The sequence below is a fragment of the Schistocerca piceifrons genome, chromosome X, assembly GCF_021461385.2.
Source record: "Schistocerca piceifrons isolate TAMUIC-IGC-003096 chromosome X, iqSchPice1.1, whole genome shotgun sequence".
In the NCBI taxonomy this organism is placed as follows: domain Eukaryota; kingdom Metazoa; phylum Arthropoda; class Insecta; order Orthoptera; family Acrididae; genus Schistocerca; species Schistocerca piceifrons.
In genome coordinates, this window is record NC_060149.1 from 867328110 (window position 1) to 867341914 (window position 13805).

The window sequence follows — 13805 nt, forward strand, 5'->3', positions numbered from 1 at the left end:
CAGTAGACCCAGAAGAAAGCCGCTGCAACCGTTACTGAAACGTTGGTTTTTTTCTCCAGCAGCTGTAGTTTTATACGCCATGACGCAGTACCGTACCCAGATAACTTTTAGGTCGAAAGAATGTCTCATTCATTCCAGCTCGCAGGTAAACCCCAGGCCGCGCCAATCGGCGCCACCACCTTGCCACTGTATGCTGCCTCATTAGATAACAAGAGGATATTTTCTGTGCTGGGTCACGCCGTCTCGCGCCGGTCCTCCCTGTGTTTGGCATTCACACGCACCTGTACGTGGTCCTCTGAGGTGAGCGGACGGCTGTCGAACAGCCACGACACGGAGGGCAGCGGAGAGCCGGCCGCCTCGCACTGCGCCGACCAGGCATCGCCGGGGCGCACCACGGCACTGCGGAACGTCGACACGAGCACGGGCGCCGCGTCTGCAACACAGGCCAGGCGCACCTCACGGACTCAGCCTCCCACACTTTTCTTTTCACTTACACCATTTCATGGTCACTGCCTGGACATCAGTTCGATTTCCTGAAGCAGTACGACACAATTCTCGAAAAAAGATTAAAGAATTTCCAACAGGTGAATGTGTAGCATCTAGTTATTGTGTTCGGAGGTCTTTAGCCCTAGTAGAAATTAACTTTTACTTTTATTTATTAATTTAGGTTTTATGCGATCCACAACGCCTTCAAAAACCTTGCATGAGATTTTCGAATTATCTCGTTTGATATGTCCAAACTGTTAGTCTTACAGTGAAAATGAACAGCACATTTTTGTAGGAAATTCAGTGTAGCTAAATTTTGTACTGTTCTCTGTTTTCAATGGGGCCACTGTTTTCGAATTATTGAAAAAAAACGCATTTGAAGTCCACTTTTGTACATTTTTCTTGAACAATTTGAAAACTGTGACGTCTAGGGAAAACATATCCCAGTAAACAACTGAACTACATGAAATTTCCTACAAAAATAATCTGCTCATTTTTTTCTGTGGGATTAATAGTTCGTATGTAGTGACCAAGAGAATATTAAAATCTGGCAGGTGGTATTTAAAGGTGTTTAAGTTCCATAAAACTCTTGGGTAGGGGCAGCTCAGTCACCCTATATGTATTATCAAATAGGAACGTTAAATGACAAATATTAAATCATATTGCGGAGACGCTGAGTTGCAGATAAGCACAATGAAAAGATTGTCAGTAAGTAAAGTCTTGGCCAAAAATGCCTTCATCATGCGCACACAAAGTCATACAAACGTTGCCCACAAACTCTTGACCATAGTCTCTGACTGGCGAGCCCAGCTGGCCACAGCAGCCAGAGACTGTATTCATGTTTGTGTGTGTGTGTGTGTGTGTGTGTGTGTGTGTGTGTGTGTGTGTGTGTGTGTGTGTGTGTGTGTATGTGTGTATGTTGTCTAATGCTGATGAAGGCCTTTTTGGCCAAAAGCTTACTTACTGACCGCCTTTTGTTGTGCCTATCTGCGACTTAGCGTCTCTACTATATGGTGAGCAGCAACTACCCTTTCCTTAATCTGTCATTATTCCGTTGTGGATTTTTCATTGTTTTAATACTAAATCGTAACATTTTAACAGAAATGTCATCCTTTTAACTTGAATTACTAATTATAGGAAAGTGTGAGTAACAAAAGAAAATAAAAGTTTGCTACAAAATTGTGAAAGATAAACAGAAAATATTTTTTTTTCTAGAGACTGAACAGTATTATTGATTTACATGTTTAACGATTGATTAATTGTTAATTAACTTATCACAGAGTGATAAAAAATCTGCGCACTGACTGAAGGAGCTCAGAGAGAAGTCGAAATACAACAACTTTGGTGCAAAAAAAAAAAAAAAAATGGCTCTGAGCACTATGGGACTTAACATCTGTGGTCATCAGTCCCCTAGAACTTAAACCTAACTAACCTAAGGACATCACACACATCCATGCCCGAGGCAGGATTCGAACCTGCGACCGTAGCAGTCGCGCGGTTCCGGACTGAGCGCCTTAACCGCGAGACCACCGCGGCTGGCAACAACTTTGGTGCAGGAGCTGGTGGTCTTTGAAGTAATCGTGAGCCAGTAAAAGCTTTGGAATGTCAGGAACAGCAAGGATCATGAACGCCCACGCCCCTTTTAGTTCATCGAAGATAGGGTGCTGTTCAGTCAATAATGTTGTACATGACAGAAGATGTTGAAGATGACCACCACAGTCTATAACAGCATAACATCTTCATAAAAAATTCTGCCGCCTTCCACTAGTACATCAGGGATGGCACGAACCTCGTCAGACGCTGCTTGTCTCCTGCCGACAAGCACTTTTACTGTTATGTACACGGAACTTTTGATATGCGCCCACACAGAAAAAGAAAAAAAGAAGCGTCAGATGAAGGGAGCGAACAGGCCATACGTTTGGACTTCCCTCGACCTCCCTTCTGACCCTTCATCTGGGATATGTGGCACCGAGTACGTTACACAGGGTGAGTCACCTAACGTTACCGCTGGATATATTTCGTAAACCACATCAAATACTGACGAACCGATTCCACAGACCGAACGTGAGGAGAGGGGCTAGTGTAATTGTTTAATACAAACCATACAAAAATGCACGGAAGTATGTTTTTTAACACAAACCTACGTTTTTTTAAATGGAACCACGTTAGTTTTGTTAGCACATCTGAACATATAAACAAATACGTAATCAGTGCCGTTTGTTGCATTGTAAAGTGTTAATTACATCCGGAGATGTTGTAACCTAAAGCTGACGCTTGTGTACCACTCCTCCGCTGTTCGATCGTGTGTATCGGAGAGCACCGAATTACGTAGGGATCCAAAGGGAACGGTGATGGACCTTAGGTACAGAAGAGACTGGAACAGCACATTACGTCCACATGCTAACATCTTTTTATTGGTCTTTTTCACTGACGCACATGTACATTACCATGACGTGGAGGACGCATGAATTGGCCAGAACGTTCTCCTGATCCTACACCTCTGGACTTCTTTCTGTGAGGTACGTTAAAGGAGAATGTGTACCGTGATGTTCCTATAACCCTAGAGGATATGAAACAACGTATTGTGGCAGCCTGCGGCGACATTACTCCAGATGTACTGCGGCGTGTACGACATTCATTACGCCAGAGATTGCAATTGTGTGCAGCAAATGATGGCCACCACATTGAACATCTATTGGCTTGACATGTCGGGACACACTCTATTCCACTCCGTAATTGAAAACGGAAACCACGTGTGTACGTGTACCTCACCCCTCATGGTAATGTACATGTGCGTCAGTGAAAAAGAGCAATAAAAAGGTGTTAGCATGTGGATGTAATGTGCTGTTCCAGTCTCTTCTGTACCTGGGGTCCATCACCGTTCCCTTTGAATCCCTACGTAATTCGGTGCTCTCCGATACACACGATCGGACAGCGGAGGAGTGGTTCTCAAGCGTCAGCTTTAGGTTACAATATCTCCGGATGTAATTAACATTTTACAATGCAACAAACGGCACTGATTACGTATTTGTTTACATGTTCAGATGTGCTAACAAAACTAACGGGGTTCCATTTAAAAAAACGTAGGTTTGTGTTAAAAAACATACTTCCGTGCATTTTTGTATGGTTTGTATTAACCAATTACACTAGCCCCTCTCCTCACGTTCGGTCTGTGCAATCGATTCGTCAGTATTTGATGTGGTTTACGAAATATATCCAGCGGTAATGTTGGGTGACTCACCCTGTATACTCACACAGAAAATAATCCATCTGCTCCATCCACATCTGACGACAAATGTTACTTGCTAACCTATTACCATTTCTGCCACAATAATTTCTGCATCTGATGAGGTCTGTGCGATGTTTTGTGTACTTGATAGAGTGAGTATGAATTTTCTATGAAGATATTATACCTGTACTAAATGCGCTGTTCGCCAGTTTGAATACTTTCTGTGTGCACAATATTGCTGAGTAAACAATATACTATCTTTTCTGACTGAGACCGTGGATGCATTGACAGTCCTTGTTGCTGACATTGCAGAGTTTTCACTTCGGAAACCGTAAGGTCCTATTCCAAAGCTGCATTTCGACTGCCTTATCAACTGCTTCAGTTAGTGCGCAACCTTTTGAATCAACCTGTGAAATCATAATTAACAATTATTAAATCGTGTTTTTTAGTTAAAATAACATTTATATTTTCAAGCAGACATACGAAATGTCTTTCTCTTACGTCAACAATTTTTATACATCTGTCATATTGTTCAGTTTGTAGAGAAAAATGTTTTACTTAGTACTGGATGTTTCGCATTTCTGCACCAAATTTTAATTTATTTTTAGTACTCACAGTTTCATGTATTTAGTAATTAAAATTTAAAAAGTTAAATTTATCTTAAAATGTGATTCAATATTTGTTGTTTAGCAGTTCCATCTTGTAATAAATTTATCATTGCTAAATAAGAGGAAAAATATCTCATAGGTAGAATCGAACGTAAGACGTCCAAACACAAGACTTACATATTACACAATCAGCTACAAGCTTGTGTTTTTATATTTTGCAAATTTTTCCACTTAATACTGCTCAGAGACCAAATTCCCAAAGGTGATATCTCAACTTTTTTGAAAATTCTGACGTGCTGCTTTAGTAGACTGATCTTTTGGCCCTACCCTTGATACCCTATTACTAAGACGAAGATCAAAGAGGGCATAACAGTCCATAAGGTATCATTGTAGGTTGATAAACTGTGAACTGTGATAATTTAAAGCAACACAAGTTCAGACTGTTTACATATAAGTTCAAAATGGTTCAAATGGCTCTAAGCACTATGGAACTTAACATCTGAGGTTATCAGTCCCCTACACTTAGAACTACTTAAACCTAACTAACCTAAGGACATCTCACACATCCATGCCCGAGGCATGATTCGAACCTGCGACCATAGCAGGCGTGCGGTTCTGGACTGAAGCATCTGGAACCGCTCGTCCACAACGGCCGGCTACATATAAGTATTACACTATATCTAACTTACACATATGGTTATTAAAGTAAATTGATGAAAAATTGCGTGCAGCAGTTTCAAAAATGGTAACAGAAACTTTCTTGAACAGTGAACAAACAAATGTTAGCAAGCAGCCCACAACCAGTACAGACCACGTTATGGAATGTGTCACAAGTAGTGAACTATATTAACATAATGCATCCTAACAGAGGAGAAACTCTGGTGTTCCATATGACTCGACTATTCCATAATACACAAATGTCCCCTACGTTCAAATCTTTGTAAAGGGAGTTGATCGTGTGTCGAGATGACTGATATGTACTATCGATAATGGGGTGCTAGCGTCTGGTGCACTTACATGGCGGTAGCATGTTGTGCCTGGTCACGGATTTATATGTGGCGTGATCCTGCTGAGATGTGGAGAACTTCTGTGTGAACTGAATTAATGCAGACAATCGGACGACATTGATCAGGGATAAACTGTAAAGGAACTGCTATGTTTAAAGGAATCAACGTTTTTGGGCAGTGCTAAGGACGGCTAAGGACGTGAAACGTTTACTTGCAGTTGAAAGAGTGAGGGGGGGGGGGGGGGGAGATTAATACGAGTGGCTCGAATACCCAGTGCTAAAGCTAGCTTTGAGTGCACATGTTGAAGAAGGCATCTACCATGCGACATACCCATATGTATACACTAGGCCGATATATCCTTATGTGGGGCATATTTCACACAATGATGTTGAACAAGGCATCCACTATACTCTTCTTGGTACTCGCAGACATACCTGTATACACATAACAGGCTGATATACCTTTATGTGGCATCCTGCACACATTGTGAACGAGTCATCCGCTGTGCTCTCGGTAGATGCAAACATGCCTACATAAATTTAGTAGGCTGATAAATCTCTAAGTGAGGCATATTTATGTGCCCATGTTGAACAAGTCAACCACTATGCTCTTGGTACACAGAAACACACCTATATACACTGAAGCGCCAAAGAAACTGGTATAGGCATGCATATTCAGATACAGAGCGATGTAAACAAGCAAAATACGTCGCTGCGGCGATATAAGACAACAAGAACTTGGCGCAGTTGTTAGATCAGTTACTGCTGCTACAACTGCAGGTTATCAAGATTTAAATGAGTTTGAGCGAGGTGTTATAGCCGGCGCACGTGCTATGGGACACCACATCCCCGTGATGGCGACGAAGACGGGATTTCCTAGTGTGAGCATTTCACGCTCGTACCGTGAATATCAGGAATTCGGCAAAACATCAAATCTCCGACAATTCTGCAGCCGGAATAGATCCTGCAAGAATGGAACCAACGACGACTGAAGAGAATCGTTCAACGTGACAGAAGTTCAGTCCTTTCGCAAAATGGTGCAGATTTCAACGCTGAGCTATCAACGAGTGTCAGCTTGCAAACCATTCAACGAAACATCATCGATATGCGCTTTCGGAGCTGAAGTCCCACTCATATGCCTTTGATAACTGCATGACATAAAGCTTTACGCCTCACCTGGGCCCATCAACACTGACACTGGACTGCTGATGCCTGGAAACATGTTGCCTGGTCGGACGAGTCTCGTTTCAAATTGTAACGAGTGGATGGACATGTATGGATGTGGAAACAACCTCATGAATCCATGGACCCTGCGTGTCAGCAGGGTACTATTCAAGCTGGTGTAGGCTGTGTAATGGTGTGGGGCGTGTACAGTTGGGACTCCCAATACATCTAGATATAACCCCAACATGTGACATGTACGTAAGCATCCCGTCTAATCACCTGTATCCATTCATGTCCATTGTGCATTTCGACGAACTTGGGAAATTCCAGCAGGACAATGAGACAATCCACACGTCCAGAACTGCAACAGAGTGGCTCCACGAACATTCTGCCGGGTTTAAACACTTTGGCTGGCCACCAAACTCCCCAGATAGGAACATTATTGAGCATATCTAGGATGCCTTGCAACACGCTGTTCAGAAGAGATCTCCACCCCTCTCACTCTTACAGATTTATGGACAGCCCTTCAGGATTCATAGTGTCAATTCCCTCCAGCACTACTTCAGACATTAGTCGAGTCCATGGTACGTCGTGTTACTGCACTTCTGCATGCTAGCATGGGCCCTACACGATGTTAGACATGTGTACCAGTTTCTTCGGCTCTTTAGTGTACATATAGTATATGAACAAAGCAATGTTAGCAATCGGGCACAATCAGTTCAGAGCATTATGGAGTGCATCACAAGTATCTACTATATTCCGACGATGCAGCAGGACGTAACAGAGGAGAACGCCGGTATTCCATATGACTCGACTACTCCATAATACACAAGTCTCCTCTGTGTTTCCATGTATAAATTTGTGACGAGGGTTGGTCGTGTGTCGAGTTGGTCGAGATTAACTATCGATAACGGTGAGCTGGTGTTTGGTGCACTTGATGGCGGTAGCCCAGTGTCCTTGGTTATAGGTTTACGTGTAGCGCAATCTTGGTGAGATGTTAACTTTTACGAGGGGCATATTTTTCCACAATTTAGCAAAAAATTGTTCCTATCCCCAGGCTCTGGTCAACATTTTATGGAGGCTTTCCCTGGTTGTGTTGCTAACTCTGGAACTGGGAACCCCATCCATTTTACTCCTAATTGACAACCACTCTGGCCTCACCACCAGTTTGAGTGAACAGTGCTATGAGTCTTTAATGGACTGTGATTGACGCAGACAGACCCCTCTTTGGAGTAGAGAATGCACCAAAAACAGGACTGTGATAGCTGGTTGCACAAGTGCTGTAGGCGTTGCCTGCTGCAACTAAACACGCAGCTCGCCTGCGCAACGTCCCACACCCATGCCAACATCACCCAAAGACTCACTCCAGCTGTTGCCGGAAGACGAAATGGCGACACAGGGTGTTGGGAAGGACAGAGTGCTGAGCCCCTTCTGTGCACCTACAAAGAAGAGTGAGCCCAGGTCTCACTGGTTATCCAAGTGACGATGACTATACGAGCTTCCTACAACTGCTCAAGCAGTGGCCACCTCATGATTATGCAGGAGGGTAGTGCAGACTGAAGACGTTGGGACCTGATGCAGTTTTCTCAGAAAGAGGAGTATATTCCCACTCATACTCTTCACTGTACCAATCCTGTTGGCTGTGCTTTGTGCTACCTGAGAAACTGCAGCATATTCGTAAATAAACAGCCAACTGTTTGTAACAAGGAAGAATATTAATTTCACTGGAACTCGTTTCACTCATTGCAATTTAAGTGCTCCTGTCGGGTTCCTGCCTAACAACGCACTTGGAAATCACCACATATTGGGAAAAACTGGCTAATATTCCAGAAAAGACTTGTATTACATGAATAATAACATCTCAGAATATGTTACAAAGGCAGAGATGAAAAAAGAAGAAATATGTTGCAAGACTGTACTGGTCTTGTGGTTCGATTTGAAAGGCTGCAGGTGGCTATCAGTTTATGCCCTGACAGCAGTCACCTTAACTAGGAAGCGTTCCACTTAACTACCTGGCCCATGCGTCTGCAAAATTGATTCTACCCTTTGACTATGGTTGTTGTTGTTAGCCTGCATTAGAGGTTATCACTTTTTCAGGATCTAAATTAACTTGATTTCTGAAATGTTGTTGTTGTGGTCTTCAGTCCTGAGACTGGTTTGATGCAGCTCTCCATGCTACTCTATCCTGTGCAAGCTTCTTCATCTCCCAGTACCTACTGCAACCTACATCCTTCTGAATCTGCTTAGTGTATTCATCTCTTGGTCTCCCTCTACGATTTTTACCCTCCACGCTGCCCTCCAATGCTAAATTTGTGATCCCTTGATGCCTCAAAACATGTCCTACCAATCGATCCCTTCTTCTAGTCAAGTTGTGCCACAAACTTCTCTTCTCCCCAATCCTGTTCAATACCTCCTCATTAGTTACGTGATCTACCCACCTTATCTTCAGCATTCTTCTGTAGCACCACATTTCGAAAGCTTCTATTCTCTTCTTGTCCAAACTGGTTATCGTCCATGTTTCACTTCCATACATGGCTACACTCCATACAAATACTTTCAGAAACGACTTCCTGACAATTAAATCTATACTCGATGTTAACAAATTTCTCTTCTTCAGAAACGATTTCCTTGCCATTGCTAGTCTACATTTTATATCCTCTCTACATCGACCATCATCAGTTATTTTACTCCCTAAATAGCAAAACTCCTTTACTACTTTAAGTGTCTCATTACCTAATCTAATCCCCTCAGCATCACCCGATTTAATTTGACTACATTCCATTATCCTCGTTTTGCTTTTGTTGATGTTCATCTTATATCCTCCTTTCAAGACACTGTCCATTCCGTTCAACTGCTCTTCCAAGTCCTCTGCTGTCTCTGACAGAATTACAATGTCATCGGCGAACCTCAAAGTTTTTACTTCTTCTCCATGAATTTTAATACCTACTCCGAATTTTTCTTTTGTTTCCTTTCTGAAATAACTTAATGAAATGGTGGTCTTTTCATTATTGCTGAGAATTCCCGATGGGTGATAAATGTGTTAACAGAGGATTCATCTTTTATAAAAATTATGGCATACGTTTATTGATCATACAAGGGGACAAACAATACAAATTAATCAAGAACTGTTGGTAACACTAATACCCGCAACAATTAGTTAACACTCCACTAGGTGTCGATTGATCAGCAAAGACTAAGGTTTGTCTGATTAAACTATTTACTCTGGCTCAAAACATGGATAACGCAGTCTGAAATTATCTAACGCTGAAGAGACTTTGATGGATTTGTTCTAGACAGAAGTTATACTACGTTGGTGCAGCTGAGAACAAGTGGTGAGAATATGATTCTGTTTCCGCTAACTTACCGGAGTAGCAATACTATACTCTGTTCTCGATGTGTAGTGCTGTCTCAAGTGAAGGTCTTGGTTCAAGCATCTGCTGAGCAGCAATATCCGGCTCCTGTGATTAGTTGTTGCATGCAAGAAATATGCAAAGTTGCGGCTGACGATTTCTTAGAGAGATCTCAATTACTCTCTAATGGGAGCCCTTAAATCTTGGCAGATTGTAGCGTGTGGCACTCCTTTACGCTGGTCATACGATGGACCAATTTGACTCACTTATACTACAGTGTACACAAGGAGATCAAACGTCAAGACAGCAGACCTGACACGAATAAGGTTGACCTCAGCACAACGAATTGTTCGAGATGACTGAGGTCTAAACTGTCGGTAGAGCTAATGTTCACAACAGGCTCCCCAGTCAAGACTAATGCTATTGCAAAGTTACACGCAGGACAAGTGTCCCAAATGCAACCTTTTCATAACAAGAGCCAAGACAAGAATTCTCCCCAGACGGAGTCTGAATCAGTAGACAAGAATCCTCTCCAGGCCGGAGACTGAATCAGAAGACACAGCTTCTCCTCTCCTCACTTTCCATCAAACTCCACAAAAGCACTCCTGAACCATCCTTACAAGGGTTTTGTGCCAATCACAAGACTACACGAGCTCCATGACTCCCCTCTAACTCATCTGCTCTACCAGTCAGCCAGTTACAATCAACGTTAGCAATATTCTTCTCTTTTCTGGAAGGACAGCTAATCCCTGACTTATAAATTCGCACAGAGAGGAAAAGACACTGTGCTCCTGACTTGTTTCTTTTTTTTTCCACGTCCACTTTAGGCGGTGTGTTTCGAGTTTCCATTTAGCTGTAAAGTGAACAACACATTTATCATGCAGATCTGTATGGACCAAACGTTACAGTGTGTCTGACCAGGCACCTCGGCTAAAGCAAGAGAAGTTCTTTTGTGTCCCAATACAGACTGTTTCAGAACCGCAATAAATGTTGTGTTCCATTCTAAAATTGTTTCGTAGGCCTGAGGCTTCCCAGAATCTCGGCAGGCTGAGGGACAACACCACCTAATAGTCCCTTCGATAGCGTCCAGTCAATGGTGAATATGGAGCCTCGCGAATTTTTATGGTCACCGTCCCTGTTCATAAAGGGCGTTTACAACACTGTCGCAAAGCCTTGGCCAGCCGACCTAAATTTCTCTCACGTGACGTGGTTATAGGTGCCTAACAGGTACGTCCTGGTAGGCAGTTTTTCTTCCTCTTCGGCTAAAAGCATTACCTGCACAGCGTTACGAGAAATTCTTGGGAATAGCATTCTGTTCCTGCTAAGTGCCTCGAGATTTTCCTTTCCCCAGTAGATGCGCATGGCTTCCAAGGCCCAAACGTCCACTGGAAGATTTACTGTTAAATGACCAAACTGCCTGCTTGTTCTCAACTCCAGAAAATACTATTTGAAGGAGAACCACCATAAAGAGCCCACATGCATTAACAACATACATGCTCCCACCAATGCGTGCTCACATTGATAACTTTCTGTCATCTCACGACAATAATGCCTTGGGTGTAAAAGCGACATTAAAGAGTAGATTTGAATATGAAAAATAGTGATAGAATGACTTGGCCTCTCTCAGTATTAGCAGGATGCGAACCTACTTCGTTCCACAGCTTAACTTGACCACTTTAACCACAAGATCATGGCGAATACACTCAACTCCAAACGATATTATCATTCATATTGGATCTCCTGAGAGCTTCACTGTCATTGCGTCATTAACTGAAATTTGTCATTAACTGACGTTTAATGTACCAACTGACATGTTTGTGATAAATCTTCAATATTCCATTTCATGACAACACTTACTACCATAACATGCAAGTCAATACGATTTCTCCAAAGCTGTCGAAGATACGAGTACAACAGAGCCCATGAGCAGAAATACACTCCTCTTTTTGAGAGGAAGGCACCAGGTCCCCAGCATCTGCTGTGGGGAATGATCTGATGTGAATCTGAGTTTGCAACACCGAAGACTACAACAAAGTGTCAAGTTGGGTGGCTGCACGACAATTGTTTCGTAAGTACCTAGCTACACCAAACAAAATAACCCAGGCGCTCTTTAGGGGTTCAAATTTGGCATGTTATTGACGTACAGTGTCAGCAATCACACCAAATGTGAATCCTACAGATACTATCAGTCAATGCTTACATATATTATTTATTTTATATACCAATTTAGACATTTATGTCATTCTCAGTAGTCCATAGAACTTGTAAGCCTCCATAAATTTTAGAAAATAAACAGTATACGTGAGTAGTGATTCATAACATCTATAGATCTTTAGACTGTTTTGCTCGCCAAAAGCAGCCAGACCATTTAGCAGGAGAATTGTAAGAGACGGGTTTCTGCCTGTGCACAGTGGTGCATTTGAAGTACCCCACTTCCTGAGAGGATTCTGCAGCTATCTTCACGAAATGTACAGATACCATCGAGAGCCGTGAAATCTACCAGGTCATGAAGATAGTTGGGAACATGGAAACCTCGATGTTGAAATGTGGAGCAGCCCAGTGTCACTGTCGTTGCAAGTGATCTGCTGACACTGATCTTTCCTGTACATACGCAACAAGTACACAGACAACCACTCTAGCCACTAGTGTTCACACCAACACTCACCGTCCACGGTGAAAAAGCTGCACTGATCCGCAAGTAGCGAGCTACCGATTCAGAGCTGCGACAGTTGGTCCGCGCAGTCTGCCATTCAAGCCAGCAGCAGCTGGTGACACTGGCGACCGCAGGGACGACAGCTGGCGACTCGCAAACAACAGTAGACGTACGAAAGGCCACTCGGCTGAGTTGAAGCAGGGTAAGCAAAACATACTGCCGTCGGAGGCTGCAGTGGCGCATGGGATTGGTGCGGGGTGGGCGATGGGTGAAAGCAGTAGTGCTATGACCGCCCCACAGTGGACCTGGCTGCACGCTTTCTAACGTACGATCTGATGGAGAAGCTCCTGCAGACAATTTCTGAGGCGATGAGGATGGCTAAAGAGCCAAAAGAGCTGTCTGATAAGCAGTAGACGGCACCACAAACGCTGATCCTTGTGAGTTGCCTATATGTTGTGTGCCAGTTGGGTTGCAATGGTAGCACTTCCCGGATAAACAATGCAGAACAAGTTTAGTTAGTATCTGGGAACATGAATCTCCTCTGTGGAGATTTAATCTACATACAGGGGAAGGTAAATAATAATTCAGTGACCGAAGGCCAAAGGGAATTTAAAAAAAATGAAATCCAGCTTCATCAGCTGGAATGTTTAGGAGTTAGTAACACAAGTAGCCTTCTTAATCAGTAAGTCAATCTCGACGAAGGCAGACAGTGTGGACTCAGTTGGCGTAAGGCCAAATCTGAAGCAGTAAAGAAAGTCACTGACCTAAGCTCAGTAGCGGTTAGAAGTTAAACAAAGTACGGGGACTGTCTGATGGTGGTTCCTTAGCTAGAGCTCTAATTGATGGATTACTACTGTGCTCAGCACCTTGCCCAGAGAACTTGAAGGAATGACTGGCCCATTACTCAAGACTGTCGTTATATTCTCTTTCTGGGTATGAAGGAGGTAAAGCAGTGATTACCTCTGGGCATTTACTGGAACAGCAGTGAGTACTACTGTTCATTTATTTCTTCAGCATATCAGAGTGTTGTCCCATGAGCATTAATGATACAGACTGCGGGGTCATAGTGAGGTGATCTTACTATCTGTTGAGTAAGGCCATGGGCAATGAAAGCAGCCTCTGTCGTCATCTTGGCGTATGAGTGGGGAGGTAGATTCCATCGACTTCTCATACATCTTGTCAGCATGTTGTTGGAAGCGGATGAGGATCTCCATTTCTTGTGCCGTATTGTACAGGGGTTGTGCCAGGAACAGTCTAGATGCACTAAAAACCCTGCATTGTTCCACATTCTGTGGCTGCTGGAGAGAGT

At 43.2% G+C, this 13805-nt stretch overlaps 1 protein-coding gene across 1 annotated transcript in view; it reads right to left on the reverse strand.

Moving 5' to 3' along the window:
• Positions 1-233: 233 nt before the first annotated feature.
• The window catches only part of LOC124722746 (Down syndrome cell adhesion molecule-like protein Dscam2), a 163879-nt gene continuing 150307 nt past the window's right edge, over positions 234-13805 (reverse strand). Inside the window, exon 6 of the mRNA XM_047247887.1 lies at positions 234-433. Coding sequence (XP_047103843.1) covers positions 234-433 — 200 coding nt within the window. The remainder of the gene's footprint in view (positions 434-13805) is intronic.